Here is a 16,365-nt window from a genome sequence, read left to right as displayed (position 1 = left end):
AGAGAGTATATATATATATAAAAAAAAAGCATGGAGTACGAAACAAAAGGCAGACAAGTTTGTTGCCTTAGTGAATACACTGTGACTTCAGTGTATTTACTGTTGGCAATAGTGAGACCTGGCACTGAAGGTACAATATTTTTAGGAAGGATAGACCAGATAAGAGAGGAGTGGTGTGATTCATTTATTGGATGATTTTAATCCAGTTAAGGGTAGATAGCCATGACTGCAATATTAGTAACAGTTTTCCATGTGGCAATGAGTTTGAAGATATACGGTCCAATAAGAGCAAATACATGGTGGGATGGTCCTAGTGACCTAGCAGATCAGCTGCTAGTGATGATGAAATATATCCCCAAATAAACCTAATGGTACTAAATGATTAATCATGGATGACTTTAATTATCTGAATATGATTAGGTAGTAATGAAATTTCATGAAAAAGAACTAAGTAGAATATAGAGTTGTTTTTTGATGTCTTCTTGTCGAAAGATCTGCAGAGGCATGTTGTGTGCAGTTCATGGTATAGTAAGGAATTTGCTCTGGATGACTATAACAGCTTGAGGCAAAGACTGATTCCAAGAGGTCTGTCCTATCTTTAGGTGATGTTATCACCATACCATCAGGATGTGATAGAGATAGGAACATGGTGGAAAGGCAGGAGTTGTACCCAACAAGGGATGAAAAAGCCTGACTACCACTGACTAGGAGACAAGTTTTGTTTTGGTGCTTACAAAATCTACTTTGGATCTGATGATTATTTTAGTTGTTACAGGTTATAGTGTAAGCTAAGAGTGAGAAGCTAGATTATAAGACTCAAACTCTGAGCATATAAATAAATAAAGTATACAGCTGCCTTACTGAAAAATTTCTTGAAACACTAAAAATGAGAACAACCAGATGTGTTAGTCACAGCTTTTCTTAATTTAATTAAACATAAAAAAACGTTATGCTCAAAGTAATTAACATTTTGACATATCCTTAATATACCTAAACTCAAGAGGTCCACAGAACTTTGTTGTTGTTGTTGTGAAGGCTGCTTCTGCGATGGTGGAGGTGGTGTTCTGGACCTATCGATCTTCTCTTGAGAAGCTGATACTGGTGAAACTGTTGCACTGCTGTTACTACTATGAGGTCTTGGAAGGGCAGGAGCTGGTTGTTGAAGTACCTAGAGAGATATTTAACAATTATTTAAAAAATTTTTACAACAATGAAAGTGACTTACTATTAACAGGAATGCAGAATTCTCCAGGAGATTAAGGACTCATAGGTCATAAAAATATGAGTCCTTGATCTCCTCTTATAACCTCTTTATTCACTCAATGTCTAAATACCTATAATCTCTTTCAGAACAATCACTGAACATGCACTCACAAGATGCAGTGATAAGAACCTAGAACTTCACATACTTATTCAACACCTTTAACTATATTTTCTCCTTCTTTGCAAAATGCCACTTGCATCAGTAGAAACAAGATATCATTAACAACTTTTTATTATCTTCTCTTCAATATTTATCAAATTGTAGTGAGCACATGTTTTCAATCTGTCCTCACATGCATAATTTCACATATTTGGCATATATGAAAATGTCAACTTTGTAATCCATAGTGGGCCTTTTTGATTGCCTCTCCATTCCCATAGAATCCAGACGAGTGATCTGAACACTGAAGTCCAGATCCCTTATCACTTTTGTAAAAGGAGAGAACTTCTATATCAATAAAGGATATTACAGTATAGATAAAGTGTAAAGTAATTATCGCCAAAGCAACTGATGCTTGTCTATTATGTCTGTTAACTGTATGTGTGTGCTTCTAGCCAGTTTGCATGTTCTGTAGGATGAAAAAAAAAAGTTTCCAAGAAGAAAACTCTACTACCTCTGTAAGTAGATAGAAGTAATGTTTTACAATTCACAGCAAATGGCAAGAAAAGATGAGTAAGGGAGTGAGTGGTTAGGACACATGCAAGATCCAGATTCTTATGTCACATGGCAAATGTGTAAAATAGACTGTTAGATATAGTGAATGCTTTCAAACGGACAGCAGAGAGAGAGAGAGAGAGAGAGATGACCTGCTTTTAATCAATAAGTAATCCAAAGGGGTGACAATACTTAAGCATGCATTATTCCATACCTTAGCAGTATAGCTCTTAAATTTCAATCGTGTTCACCATTAATCCCCAGGTCTCTGTCTTTATGAAGCAACTTTCCATTAACTAAATACTTGGCCCAAAATGTCCCCAGTTCATAAGCATTTTGTTAATTGTTACCTATCTTGTTTTGCATTTCACTGTGTTTATAATATCAGACTGCTTACAAATAGCATAAATTCTACATCACATGTGTTATTTGTCCTAGAATTTGGTGTTCAGTTAGTATTTTAGTTACTGTAAATGGTAAAGTCACACTTTGAAAGTCTACCTCTGATTTTTTCCTCTGATTACTTGATCATCTGCAAAAAAAAAAAAAAAAAAAAAAAAAAAGATTTATTGATTGATGCGTATTCCTGAATTTATTATAGATTACTACCTCCTTATCAGTTTATCCATATCTGTGCATGTGTGCATATTGTATACATAAATAAAAGATAGAAAGACAGGATGCTTAAGGGGCAAAGCTGCATGCAGAGAACCGACTAGGGTTAATGTCTAATCCTCACCTTCTCATGGTGCACCCTGTTAGTATGTACCTGGATATGGACGAACAAGGATGGGCTGGCAATTTGGGATTTAGCCAACCAAATTTTATTCTTATTGGTTTAAACCAAAATGTAAAATGATGGTACAACATGACAGAATCTCATGCCTGCTAGGAAGTCGCCTAGTTAAACAAGACCCCCATTATTTTCATTAGGAAACCAGGGCAGACGACGAAAAGTCAGTTACCAGAACAAATCTCAGAACATGTCCCAACTCAATACCAACAGAGTTCAAGACTGGTACTATGAACGTAAAAGGCAGCAATGGAAAAGAAATGGAACTAGCGGAAGAACTGGATACCAGATTGACATAATACACATGGCTGAACCAAAGGAGACAAAAACAGGTCAGATCTTTCTAAGTAATAAATAGAAAATGTTATACTGCCTTGCAATAACAATCAGGGAAAAGATGGAGTAGTCATAGTATTCAACACTAAATAACAGGATGATCTTGAATGGCAGGCAATATCAAGAAGAGTGATGTCGGCAAATATCAGAATGGAGAACTGGACAATGAGACTTATTTGTGCTTTTTGTCCTACAGAAGGTTCTACCAAGAAAGAAATTGAGAATTTTTTTTTCAGGTATTAGAGAAGCTAGCTGGCTAAATGAAAAAGGAAAATTTGGTCCTTGTTGGAGATGTAAAAAGGAAATGATTACTAGAAAACATTAACTGTATCCTGAATGGTGAACCTATAGAACAAGTAAAACATTTCCGCTATTTAGGCACAATTTTTAGTGAAGATGGTATGTTAACTATGGAAATAGACAATGGAGTCAGTAAAGCTGGTATGGTAGGAAGTCAGCTGACTTCTTTCTTATTCCATAAATTTATATGGAATAAGAAAGAAATCAATCAAAATACTAAATTAGCTGTATACAAGATGGTGTTCAACCAATTTTAATTTATGTATCTGAGAGCTGGGTTGGAAATAAAACACTTGATCAAAAACTGGACACCTCTGATATGAAAGTTCAGAGAAAGATCAGTGGAGTTACAGATGGCATCAATGGCAGTATTGCATTAAAAATGAGGATAATAGGAAAGAATCTGCCATTATTAACATCCAGAAATGTGTTAGTAGAGCTAATCTCAGGTGGTATGGTCACTTAAATATATGGGAGAGAAAAGATTTTGTAATCCTGACAGATAACAGATAAATCTGGAAGAAAATAGTTGATCAGAAGTTAGTATGGTGTAACTTTTTCATATGGTAATATCCTAATTATCCTATATACCCTGTCCTGAGGGTACATATCAGAAATTTGATGATGAGATAGAAAGGCAACATCATCCTTGTCAGTAACTCCTTAATTAGTTTTATGTTTTTTTAATATTTATGATTATTGCTGTATTGTTATATAGTTAATTGCGTTTATTAGTTTTAGATAGCTTCTTATTTACACAGTAGCTTCCAGTAAATTGGTCCATTGGTTAATCAGGGGAGCTGTTTTTCATTAGAACAAGTCTGGATGAACAAAATGAGAATATGAATTTGCTTCATTTATTTGGGACACAATGCCGTTTAACTGGGTCAGCCAGTAACTTTGACTACATGGAGCATTAGAAAAATTACATAACCTCGATTCAAAAATTAGTGCTGATGACAACTGCAATAACGATGAAATGGGTATTTTTTTAAGCCATGAATTGTGTAGCAGAGTTGTGCTGTTCACACATGTCAGGAACTGATAAATAAAAGCTGCTAGTTATTGAAATAAGGGACAGGTCGCAACTTTAAAAGGGATTAGAATGGAAAGTTTATCAGTTTGGTATCATGTAATCACAAACTGTGTGGATGACATCTGAATTTAAAAATTGGCTTATGAGTTAGAACAAGGAATTATGATGGGAATCAAGAAAATTTTACTGGTTCATCACAAATGCTAAAGAGGTCAGCACAAAATTTTCACAGGCAATAGAATTTATGGGCAACAGACCAGCATCAGGACCTTCTTGTGGAATGCCTCAGCTGCACAGTTTGTTGGATGGCTCCATCTGGTGAAACTGTTTTGGCTGGCAACTAACAGCAGACAGGGGGAATTTGACTGTCTAATTAAAACAAATCAATTTGATGGGCAGTGAGAGGTGTTGCCACCAATGTGCTTTTTGAACCCAGGCCAGTGGTTTGAATGTTTAAGTGAAAGAATATCAATCAATGTCGGGAATAAACATGACTCTCATTGAGGTTCTGCTCGTTCAAATTAAGCCTACGTTTGGAAATCCTGGTTGATGACAAGGTCCAGAACAGCTCATTGAGAGTTCTGTAGAGAGAATGCAGAGTGCTGCTGTTAGACACCCACAATAGCATACCTGAGTGCCTATCATGGGAAACTAAGACCAATTGCGATGACAATGTTATGGTTGGGAGGAGGTGAGAGTGTCCATAAAGGCTCTTACCATGACTCCATGCATGAAATCATAAAGGACTCTCTAATGATGGTGAACTCAATGGATTGAGTTTGCAGTCTTGAAGGGATGTTGCGAACTAGTTCCTCTATAGGGCTAAGTTGGGTCATCATTTTAGTAGTAAGCTAGTTTAAGATAGACATAAATTAGTATATGAGTTAGGCTTAAAAGGAACTATAGAACTGACCAAATCTACTGGAAAAGGTGCAGAGTTCAACTGGCCTAATCCATGGCTTGCTCTGAATTGGCATCAGCAAGTTTATGAACAATCTGGCAATAATATTAGCAATGTAGGGTCTTGTGTAATTATGAATAAGCAGCGATGGCGAGTATCGATAAATAGCTATACTGTGGTAAATGCATGAAATGAACATCTTTAGGTTCTTAATGTGGAATTATGACCAAACGTCTCTAAGTCAGAATTCCATCTAGCCACAGCAACGATACCATTCGTGCCTGGCACGTTGAAAGACAATGTAAGCGGGACCTAGAACAGAAGCATCAAGGCAGCCATTAAGACTATGTGGTCGCTTCTTCCTACACTGCACCATTCAGGTGTGACATGCAGACAGCAAATCATCTGCAGATGACCTAGGTACTGGTCTGGGTTTGTGCTTCGAAGAGCAGCCACTTAAAATTTGTCCATAAAACAAGGTCTACCCTCAGCATACAAGGATTGTAATACCTGCATCCCTTATTACCATTCCCAACTTAGCATCATAATCCCAGATAACTAATTTTTTAATATAATTAGATCCCATACTATGAGGAAGAGGGGGGGGGAATCTAAAGTTCTGATATACACCTAGAACAAAAATGATATTAAAGCAACTGATATAACCACAAGAAAGAACATATTTTAAAACTCTTTAACCTCCATGTTTCATCAAATTGTAACTATTCTTTTTCTTTTAGGATATACAAGAAAATGTCACAGGTGTTGAAGAAATTCGAAGACACACAGAGATGCAAGGCATCATCAAGTTTTTCATGCTGCAAGAAAAGTCTGCATATGAGATTCACCAAACTTTGTGTGAGACTTTAGGGGACTGTGCCCCAGCATATTCAACAGTTGCCAGATGGTGACCAAGTTTAAAACTGGGCATCATGCTCCCTCAACAATCACACCCGGAAACATCGATGCAGTAAATGCCATCCTCTTAATGACAGATGAATACCAGCCAAAAACATTGCAAAGGCTCTGGAGATACTAGGGAATGAGTTGGGGTTATTATCTACCAACATCTGGACATACAGAAGATCTCAGTGAAGTGGGTTCCCAAATGGTTGAATGCCAACCAAAAGAGAGAATGTGTGCTGCCATCTCAAGGGATTTTGGGTCATTATGAAAAATCAGGTGCAAATTTTTTGGCTCATATTGTGATGGTTGATAAAGCATTGCTTCATCACTATCATCCAGAGACCAAACAAGTTCCAAACCCAAAAGTCAGTAAGGGAGGTTCCTATCACTACTTTTGGGATATGAATGGTGTAATCCTTACCAAGTACCACACACACACACACACACAAAAAAGTGAAACTGTTACAGTAGCAGTTTATTCAAGAACTCTGAAAGAAAGGAGATACTGAAGGAAAAACACCACCAGAAACAGAGCAGAGGCATGTTGCTTTTGCAGGACAACGCACCTGCTCACGAAACCCAACAGACAATATGCAACTTGGGCTTTTAATGTCTGCTGCATCCACCCTATTTACCAGGCCTGGCCTCATCTGACTATTTCCTATTCCCAAATTTAAAGAAACAAAATTTATCGAAGATGATAAAGTCTTATCAGCAGCTGAGGACTGGATTATGCAACAAGGGAACCACTCTTTTTTTTTTCTCAGATGATTGCAAATGATGCAGCAGCGTGGAGACGTTTATAATACTTTGTGGGGAATATGTAGAATACTGTGTAAATTACATGGTTCTACCTCAATTCCTTCATGGTGATTATCACTGCTTTTCAGCACACCCTTATAAATGCACATTGCAATTTTCTCCTTCATGTGCCTGCCAACAATAAAACAATGTGCAGATGCCTACAGTACTATGAACTTTAATAAATTAATCAGCAGTGTTAATTCAAAAGCTTTTAAAATATATCCTTGCATGCAGTATATCATCCAGGTGGTGATATTGCAGAAATGGAAGAACCAACAGCTTATACTGGAATTGTGATGAATGAAATAGAGGTAACTAGTCTATTACAGAACCTCAATGTCAATACATCTGTGGGATTGGATGGTATACCAGCTCGTGTCATACGTGAAGCGGCTAAAGAATTGTCAGTGCCCTTGACCATTTTGTTTAATTTGAGCCTTGGGTCTGGGTCAGTTCCAAGGGGGTGGAAAGAGGGGAAAATAGTTCCGTTGCATAAAGGTGGTTCCAAGGCTGCTGTTGAAATTACCGGCCAATCAGCATAACAGGAATCATTATCAAGGTCTTGGAGAAAATAGTCAAGAGGAAAATACAAGATTGGATAGATGAAAATGGGATACTGTATCAGGGACAGCATGGTTTTGTGAAAGGTAGGTCATGCCTCAGTAACTTGCTCACGTATTATAACACAGTGACGGCTGAACTGGATAAGGGTAATGGGTTTACAGTGATTCTACTGGACCTTGCTAAAGCCTTTGACAGGATACCACATGGAATTCTAATCAGTAAATTGCAGCATATGGGGATGGACATAGGGTTGGTGAGATGGATAGGAGGGTGGTTGACAGAGAGATATCAGAGAGTGGTTTACTCAGGAGTAGAGTCCACAAGACTGCCTGTGACTAGTGGTGTGCCACTAGTCACAGGGTGTCTGTTCTTGGACCACTGCTGTTTAATTTGTTCATTAATGATATAGGAAAGGATCTGAGAGGAACAGTTCATTTGTTTGCAGATGATGCAAAGTTGGGTAGGGCAATAATGAATGCAGATGATGTCAAAATTTTGCAAGATGATTTGGATAGATTGGAGGTCTGGGCTAAGGAGAATGGATGTCAATTTAATGTGGAAAAATGTAAGGTTCATTAATGATATAGGAAATTGTGTATTATAACACAATTTCCTATTGTGTTATAATACACATGGGTGCATATTGCGTTAAATATTCTTTCTCAGCACCCTCTTTTTCTGTACTGTTTTTTCGCATGATCCATAACTTACATCGCCCTTAGGTGTTGTTTTCGAGGAAAGGCACTTACGTCAGCCTTCGGCGTTACGACAGGCACTTGTGGCTTAGATGTGACCGTTGATCCTATTAGTCATTTCTTACCTGGCAACTTACAATTTTATGATAGCTTAATAATACATAAATTAAGCCATTATTCCTTTACATGAATTGCTAATCTGACATTTGTTGATTTTAGCTTTCCGTTTGACAATAAATAATTCCAATACATTACACATACTGATATACACTTTCACATACAACTTAGGTGTTTCTCGCCTTCTGCTGGTAAGCAGGTATTATGCAAATTTCTTTGTTATTTTGTAAAGCTTACATGTTAGATCCTGAATAACTTGTCAAGAAGTTCTCCATTCAATATCTAACACGTCTCTACTAGTTGTTAGAATTTAATTACATCTCAGAGCTTAAAACACTGAATTGTCACAAAATTAAAATAAACTTCAACATTGTGTGTGAATAACTAATCATGTAAAGTCTCATGTCAATTAAGGCCACCTTTGTAGGAACTATGCAGCTCTAAACTATGAAACATTAAAGTCTGAACTCTAAGACAGGAAATAAAATAAGTAAATTAACTCCATATAAATCAAGTGGATATTAAATCAAGCATTATTTCAAAGCCGAATATAGAAACTATAAAAGTTCTGTATAAATTTGACAAGAGAGCTTATGGGAATACACTCGCCAGCATTTACAAGTTGTCCTAGCTGGACCTTATAGGAGACATGATCACTTTGCCCAAGCATCCACATATTTGCCTGCTATTGGTCCATTTTGATAAGGTTTCACTGGCCTAACAGCTGTTTGGTTGTTAGGTTTTTGGCTAATTGGTTCTTCTCAGAGAGCAGGTAGAAACCTTAAGAAAGCAAAACCTCTCGATCGGTACTAGGGAACTCGAAGTGTCGGAGAGGTGCATTTTTCATAAGCGAACTCTCAGTCAGTGCGTAAAGTATTTACTAAAATAAAGAGCCAAAGCCTTCATTTTGACAATGCAAAAGTATATAAATCAAGCAGATATTAAATCCAGCATTATTCCAAATACAGAAACTATAAAAATAAAAGTTTCATATGAAATTTGATCAGAGAGCTTACAGGAAGACACTCTCTGGCAATCAGTTCGAAGCAGCTGTCAGGCCAGTGAAACCTTATCAAAATGGACCAATAGGAGACAAATATATGGTCTATAAGATCCGGCTAGAGCAACTTTGTAAATGCCGGCAAGTGTATTCCCATAAGCTCTCTTGTCAAATTTCATATGAAATTTGAAAAGAGATATTTTTATATACATTTTATAGTTTCTGTATTCGGCTTTGAAATAATGCTGGATTTAATATCCGCTTGATTTATATAATTTTGCATAGCTGAAATGAAGCCTTTTGGCTCTTGCCAGTTGCCAAAAAGGTGTCACACCTTATTATTAAATTACTCTGGATTAGAGGATGTTGGAAGTTTTTTCCCTTGGCTAGACTATGAATTATATATTTCGTTTAATCCATTATCCAAGTGTAAGCAAACAAAGTTTGTGCCTGAAGTATCTTCAGGACTGGGACAACTCGTGGCAAAGGTGGACTAAGTTATACATGTCTGCAAGGAGATCTGCTTTGCATTATGGGATACTAAGAAAAGTGACGAGAACTTAGTCCACCTTTGCCATGAGTTACCCCAGTCCTGAAGATACTTCACGCACAAACTTTGTTTGCTTACACCTGGATAAAGGATTAAATTAAATATATAATTTATAGTCTAACCAAGTGAAAAAAAATTTCCAACATTTTTCTCTAGACTAACACATTATCAATACATCACACCAGTAGTCTACTATATCAATCCAGTTCTTTTCTCAATATGTCAAAGTTGAGATATTTAATAATATCTCAACTGTTGAGATAAAAAAAAAGTGATATTGCAAATTTCATGTGTTGCAATACTTGGATGTAAACAACTGTAGTGAAAGCGAAAGTGTCATTTATATTTTAATTGCTAAGTCATGTAGGACTCTAGAATACTAAACTAAGTCTCTAAAAGATAGGAGTAAGCAATTTAAGTTTAATAAATATAGTCTTTAAGCTTTAAGTTAGTTAAATAATGTTTAAAACTATTTAAGTGCAGTAAGCACTGAAGTAATTGTTAATACAGTGGCCTATTAGTTTTGACTAGCATATGCCAGCTCACTTAAGTTGTACAATTGTTAATTATATTGCTAATGACAGTCTTTACAGAAATCCAGTCACATTTCAATGCTTAGCACTTAGAAGAGAAGGAGTAATCTTTTATTACAAATCAGAAGACAAACCAGTGTTGCCTACCAGCTCAGCTCACTACTGTGTATAAAGGGGGTCCCTAGAACAGGGTTGCTAGCACTAGTAAAAACTTTTTAAAGTATTTTAAAATATATAAAACAGATGCATGTTAAACTCTTGTAATTGACACAAAGTATCTGTTTGCAGAAATGAAAATATTTTCAAAAAAATGAAACCATTTCCAACAAAATGATCAGAACTCTTTAGCATTCATTTATTTTAATTTACAAACAAATAACAAAATTCAAAGCTGTTTACAGAGAAATTAAAGATGCCAAGAAATTATATTCTTGGTTTCATCCTTTATCGAAGTGTAAGCAAACAAAGTTTGTGCATGAAATTGCTTCACATGCAAACTTAGTTTGCTTACACTTGGATAAATGATGAAACCAAGAATATAAATTCTTGGCATCTTTAATTTATAATATAACCAAGTGAAAAAACTTTCAACATGTTTACAGATAAGCCAAACATTTTTCTATTTAATTCATGGAAAACTGCCAAATAATCTTTTCCCAGCTTGGAAAAATCAACAGAAACTTTTTAAATGTTCTTCATGAACTAACACTACCAAAACAAGATTAGAATCATAGGAGTGCCTTGAGAGAGCTGCATGCAATCAAACAGATACCTGATGGCCCTATTTCAAACAATGTCAAGACAAAATAACCAATGGATTAACCAGGATGAAGCAGCACATACAGTACTGATAACGGGTCATTTCAAACATAAAGTATGTTGTGTGTGTGTGTGTGTGCAGTGAAATTTCAAAGGTCAGATATTTTCCGCTTGTTTCAGAAGGGCATGAAATCAGTATTGCTGCATTCCACAGCTCTGGCACTATCAATTATGTCATTTTGGAAAAATGACCTGGGCTGTCTAGGGTGCAAAGAACCTATGTGTAGTTTTTTTCAAACTAAATGTGAGTGAGACAGTCTCACATGGAGGTGATAGGGATTTTTCCTTTTGGAAAAAGGGAATTCACATACTTCAAAGACAAAATTTGGCATCTTTAATTTATAATATAACCTAATGAAAAAAACTTGGTCATATTAACCGCACAGCCTTAGCTACTTTGGCCGTGAGTTCAAATCATCTGTGGGCACTACTCAACAGAAAGTGAGTATCCCTTCCACAAGACTATAATACAGCTATCATGGATGAGAAGAGAAAAAAGTGAAACTGGTGGCTCGCTTGCTGCAGAGACAGTACCTATTCAACATATGGGTGCCTATAGCCTCCACTTTGGCTTGGTGGCAATGCACAGGATCAAATCAGTGAAGGCCTTAAATTTGGCTGAATAGTGTTTAATTTGTAATTTTATGAAAGGTTAAAATAAAAATGTTAAAAATCGGAAAAAATTTGGGACACCCATGCATTATGGTAGTTCAGCACAGATGCTTAACATGTTCACTTTAGGATGTGCCGTGTCTTATGCTCACAATAGTATAGCATGAAATACATCTTCATGTGAATAAGTTCAGGTATAGTTCACCCACAGTTTGTTGATCTCTGCTTGGCGTCTTGTCAAGAATAGTTGATTCATGCTGAAGGAGAGAAGAAATGAAGGACGTACGAATTGGTCGCCAACATGCAAAATCATGTGCTTTATAGGTAAAATTTTCCAACATAGTTAACTACAATGATCATAAAAGAGAAGTTAATTTTCCGACGTGTAATAATAAACAACTCATCCCACAATACAGACTGATTACCCTATTATCGGAATGGATTCTCCTCCTGTTGAGATGTGCAGAAGTGTAGAAGGGTCTCGAATCTGTGGGCGTACTATACTCTCACATTTTCATATCCTCCCACCTCCTGATACACACACTACAAATTAAGAAAGAGAAATATTCACATGGAGATACATGAAACAACACTTATTTTAAGCAGATTAGGAGAAAGTAAATTCATTAACTCACTGGAATTTCAACAGATCCCCCTCCAAGTTTATTTCTTGATCGTCTCTTGTCCTTTTTACGTTCCTCATCTATGTCAAACTAAAAAAAAAAAAAAAAAAAGTACCACAAATATTTTGAAGCAAGTATCAAGACAATTCATTTCAATACTTCTTGAAAATTAAGTCAAAATCCAATGGAAGTAGAACCCTCATTTTATTCATCTAAAAACAGGAGGGGGGAAAATAAAGGAAATTATAAGAATCATAAAGATTACGATAAAGAGCCAAGAGGCTATTTTTTCCCGGCGGCGTAAATTAAGTTAAGGGGGTAATAAATCCGTCGTTATTTTAAAACAGGATACGAAACTCGGTGATTTCGATCTCCGAGTTTCGTATGCTGCTTTAAAATAACGAGGGATTTATTACCCCCTTAACTTAATCATAAAGATTCTCAAAATAATGTTAGAAAACCGATCCTCTAAATGCTCCATAAAGTAATCAGCTAAATGAGCAGTCCTATATCACCTGCTTAAGCTGATTACTTTGTGGAGCATTTAAAGGATTGAATTTCTAACACCATTTTTCCTCATCTCTTATTTGGCTATGTTGTGGATGATATCTTTGCAATCTGGTCTCACTCTGAAACTGAACCACTTCAATTTCTGGATGAAATTAACTATTTACATTCACATTCAGTTCACTATTGAGCATGAACATAACAACAGCCTTCCCTTTTTGGATACTCTGATACATTGTAGTAACTCTGCTCGCAATTCTGAATTTTCAGTTTACAGGAAGCTATCCTTCACAGTAAATATATTCATGCATCTTCAAATTATCATCTTTCACAAAAAAATAGGTATTACCAAAAGCTTGTACACTGAGCATGCAAAATTTGTTCTGAGTCTCTACTGTTAGAAGCATTAAATAAAATAAAAGACAATTCTATTACTTAATGGATACCTGAAATCTTGATACAGAAAATAATTGATATTATCATTCCTCTCCAATACTACAATCGGGTGTTAAAAAGATCTGCATACATACTTCAAAGGCACTTTTGAACAGATATAATCTGTATACCATCTTCAAACGAGCCCAGAAATTTTCTTCTTTCTTACCACCTATCAAAACTATATTATCACTTCTATCCTTGCTTAGTGTTTATCAAATAAAGCCTCTGTAGTAGCTGTCAGTATAGAGACAAAGTCCTTTGGTCAGAAAGACCTGGGTTTGATTCCTGTCCACGATGTGAGTTAGCTGGTCTCATATGGAGGTAGAGTTTTTTCACCTGGAAACTCTGGCTTTTTGCACCTCAGAACAGGCAAACTGAACTATGAACACACACGGATCTACTGTCATAAAATACATACTTAATCCCTCACCAGGAGGGCTCAACCTGTCCTAAGGGACAGTGGAGGATTGAGAGAACCCCCTTACACATAAATAAGTTTATCAAGTATCCTGTTCTTGTCATGTTTGCTACTTTGGGCAGACTAGCCAATCTGCTACAATTAGAACTGTAGCAGATTGGCAGATCTACAACAAAAACATGAAGATTATATAAGGTTTCTGGAATCACAAGGTTCTGGCCTTACTTCTAATGCCATGAACACTAGACACATAGTTCATTGGAACTAAATTAAGACGCTGCATTACAGTAGGTTCAAATCTGATAATCTATTTCTTGAATCACGTGAAGCCCTACACCACCGTCCTGGCCTTAATCGAACAGATTGTGTGCCTATCTCAAAGTTTTTGGGAAGTGATGGGTATTAATTGTTCTGGAACTCTAATATTGTTAACTCCTACTTGTAGAGCTGCGATTGAGTATGACTTGTTCTTGTGTTCATAATTTAAATGTTATAGCCAATTCCACTGCCTTCTTCCTGAATGAAGCTGATGATATACTGAGCAAAACATGAGTAATAGTTTCTTTCAACACTGCCTAAAATCTCCATTCTTCGCTCATTTTTTTTTAATACTTTAGAATTAAATGCTACATTACTTAAAAGTCAACACCATCCCAAAACACCATGAAGTCTTCAAAAGATTCTAAAAATACTCAAGTATCCACAAAATCTATTGTACCTGAGGAAAGACTTACAATAGTCAAACAATGAGATGATGAAATAAGGGAAAATTAACACCAGAAAGATGATGCTACGAAAAGACAAAAAGGTTCAAGTTTAACTGTACATATCACACCTGCAAACCCCACCAAAGACTGAAACATGTTTCTGTATGATCATATTATATCTAGAATACAATTTTTTAGTAAGTGATTTTATGGAACTGAGTGAAATTATATATTTACATAGAAATTAAGGCACTTAATGTTATAAAACATAACAGAAGACAATGCATGGGAGCTGAGGGACTTCAATTAATATAATATCAAAATAGAGGATATTATGGATCTATCCATATTTCATCATCATCAAATTCCTGTCATGTACCCTCAAGGGGTGTACAAGATATGATAGTACTACATGAAAAATTTACATCATTACTAACTTCCTATCTACAATTTTCCTCCAAATCAGTCTGTTACTCGTCAAGACTCCAATAATATCATATCAGATCTTATATTTTTATCGTCTAAGGCACTTTGTACCATCTCAATCCACCTATATCTTGGTCTTACTCTGGGTCGTTTTCCTGCCAACCTTGCAGAGAACACTTGTTTTGCTAATCTTTCCTCACCCATTCTGTTTAAGTGACCATACCACCTAAGATTAGCTCTGCTAACACATTCCTAGATGCTGACAACGTCAAGTTCTTTGCTAATATCCTTGTTTTTAATACGATATTGCCATTGATGCCATCTGTTCGTGCCCCTAATCTTTCTCAGGACTCTCATATCTGCAGTCTCTAGTATTTGGGCAAGTGTTTTACATCTGACCAAGCTCTCAGATCCATAAGTTAAAACTGGTTTGAACACTGTCTTGTATACAGCTAATTTAGTGTTCTGACTAATTTCTCTCTTATTCTATATGAATTTATTCAATTGACTTCCTACCATATCAGCTTTGTTGATTCTGTTGATTATTTCCATATTTAATTTACCATCTTCACTAAAAATCGTGCCTAAGTAGATCAAATGTTTCACTTGTTCCACAGGTTCTCCATTCACAACACAGTTGACATTTTCAGTGATTCTGCTATTTTCATTGACTTTATCTTGTTATTGCTGACCTTCATACCATATCTATTACAACAGCTATTCAATTTAGTCAGGAAATCTTGCAGACTTGTAGCGGATTTATTTAGAAGTATAACATCATCCGCATAAAGCAAAGATCTCACATTAACATCTCCAATTTTGATATCAGGTTTAATACCACTTTCCTTCATAATGTGATCCATATAGATAATGAATAACAGAGGGGATGATGTACATCCTTGTCTCACACCAGATTTAACATTAAACCACCTTCCTGTACTTCCTTCAATTCTAACTGCTGATTTACAACTCAAATAAAGACAAAGTATTGCTTGATATAATGCTCCATTGACACCATATAACTGTAGCGTATTGAACAACTCATCTCTTGGTACCTTGTCATATGCCCTTTCCAGATCTACAAAACTTAAATACAGATCTTTGTTATATTCCCATGATTTCTCAACGATTTGGCCTGAATCCAGCTTGTTCTTCAAGCTTTTTTTCCACAATTCTTCTCATCATTTCTCAAGTATACTTGCATAAATCTTACCAGGAACACTCAGTAGGAAAATACCTCTGTAATTCTCACACTCAGTTTTATTTCCCTTTTTATATATGGGTACTATGAGAAATCTACTCCAATCATCGGGAATTCATCCCTCTGTTCAGGCCTTATGAACTATGCAGTGCAGCCACTGT

At 36.0% G+C, this 16,365-nt stretch overlaps 1 protein-coding gene across 3 annotated transcripts in view; it reads right to left on the bottom strand.

The window, feature by feature from the left end:
* The window catches only part of LOC150095210 (stromal membrane-associated protein 1), a 166,750-nt gene that overhangs the window by 92,098 nt on the left and 58,287 nt on the right, over positions 1-16,365 (bottom strand). For 2 of the 3 annotated variants that reach the window (XM_090410136.1, XM_090410138.1), the window contains exons 5-6: positions 12,520-12,597; positions 991-1,168 (exon numbers count right to left, since the gene is read on the bottom strand). In XM_090410136.1, coding sequence (XP_090266262.1) covers positions 991-1,168; positions 12,520-12,597 — 256 coding nt within the window. The remainder of the gene's footprint in view (positions 1-990; positions 1,169-12,519; positions 12,598-16,365) is intronic. The other variant, XM_090410137.1, reaches the window with a different exon arrangement.

The sequence above is a fragment of the Typopeltis vanoorti genome, chromosome 20 (genome assembly GCF_054136105.1).
Source record: "Typopeltis vanoorti isolate ZY-2024b chromosome 20, IOZ_Tvanoo_1.0, whole genome shotgun sequence".
Taxonomy (NCBI): Eukaryota; Metazoa; Arthropoda; class Arachnida; order Uropygi; family Thelyphonidae; genus Typopeltis; species Typopeltis vanoorti.
The sequence above is the reverse complement of the archived record's forward strand: the minus strand, read 5'-3'. Positions and strand labels throughout refer to the sequence as shown.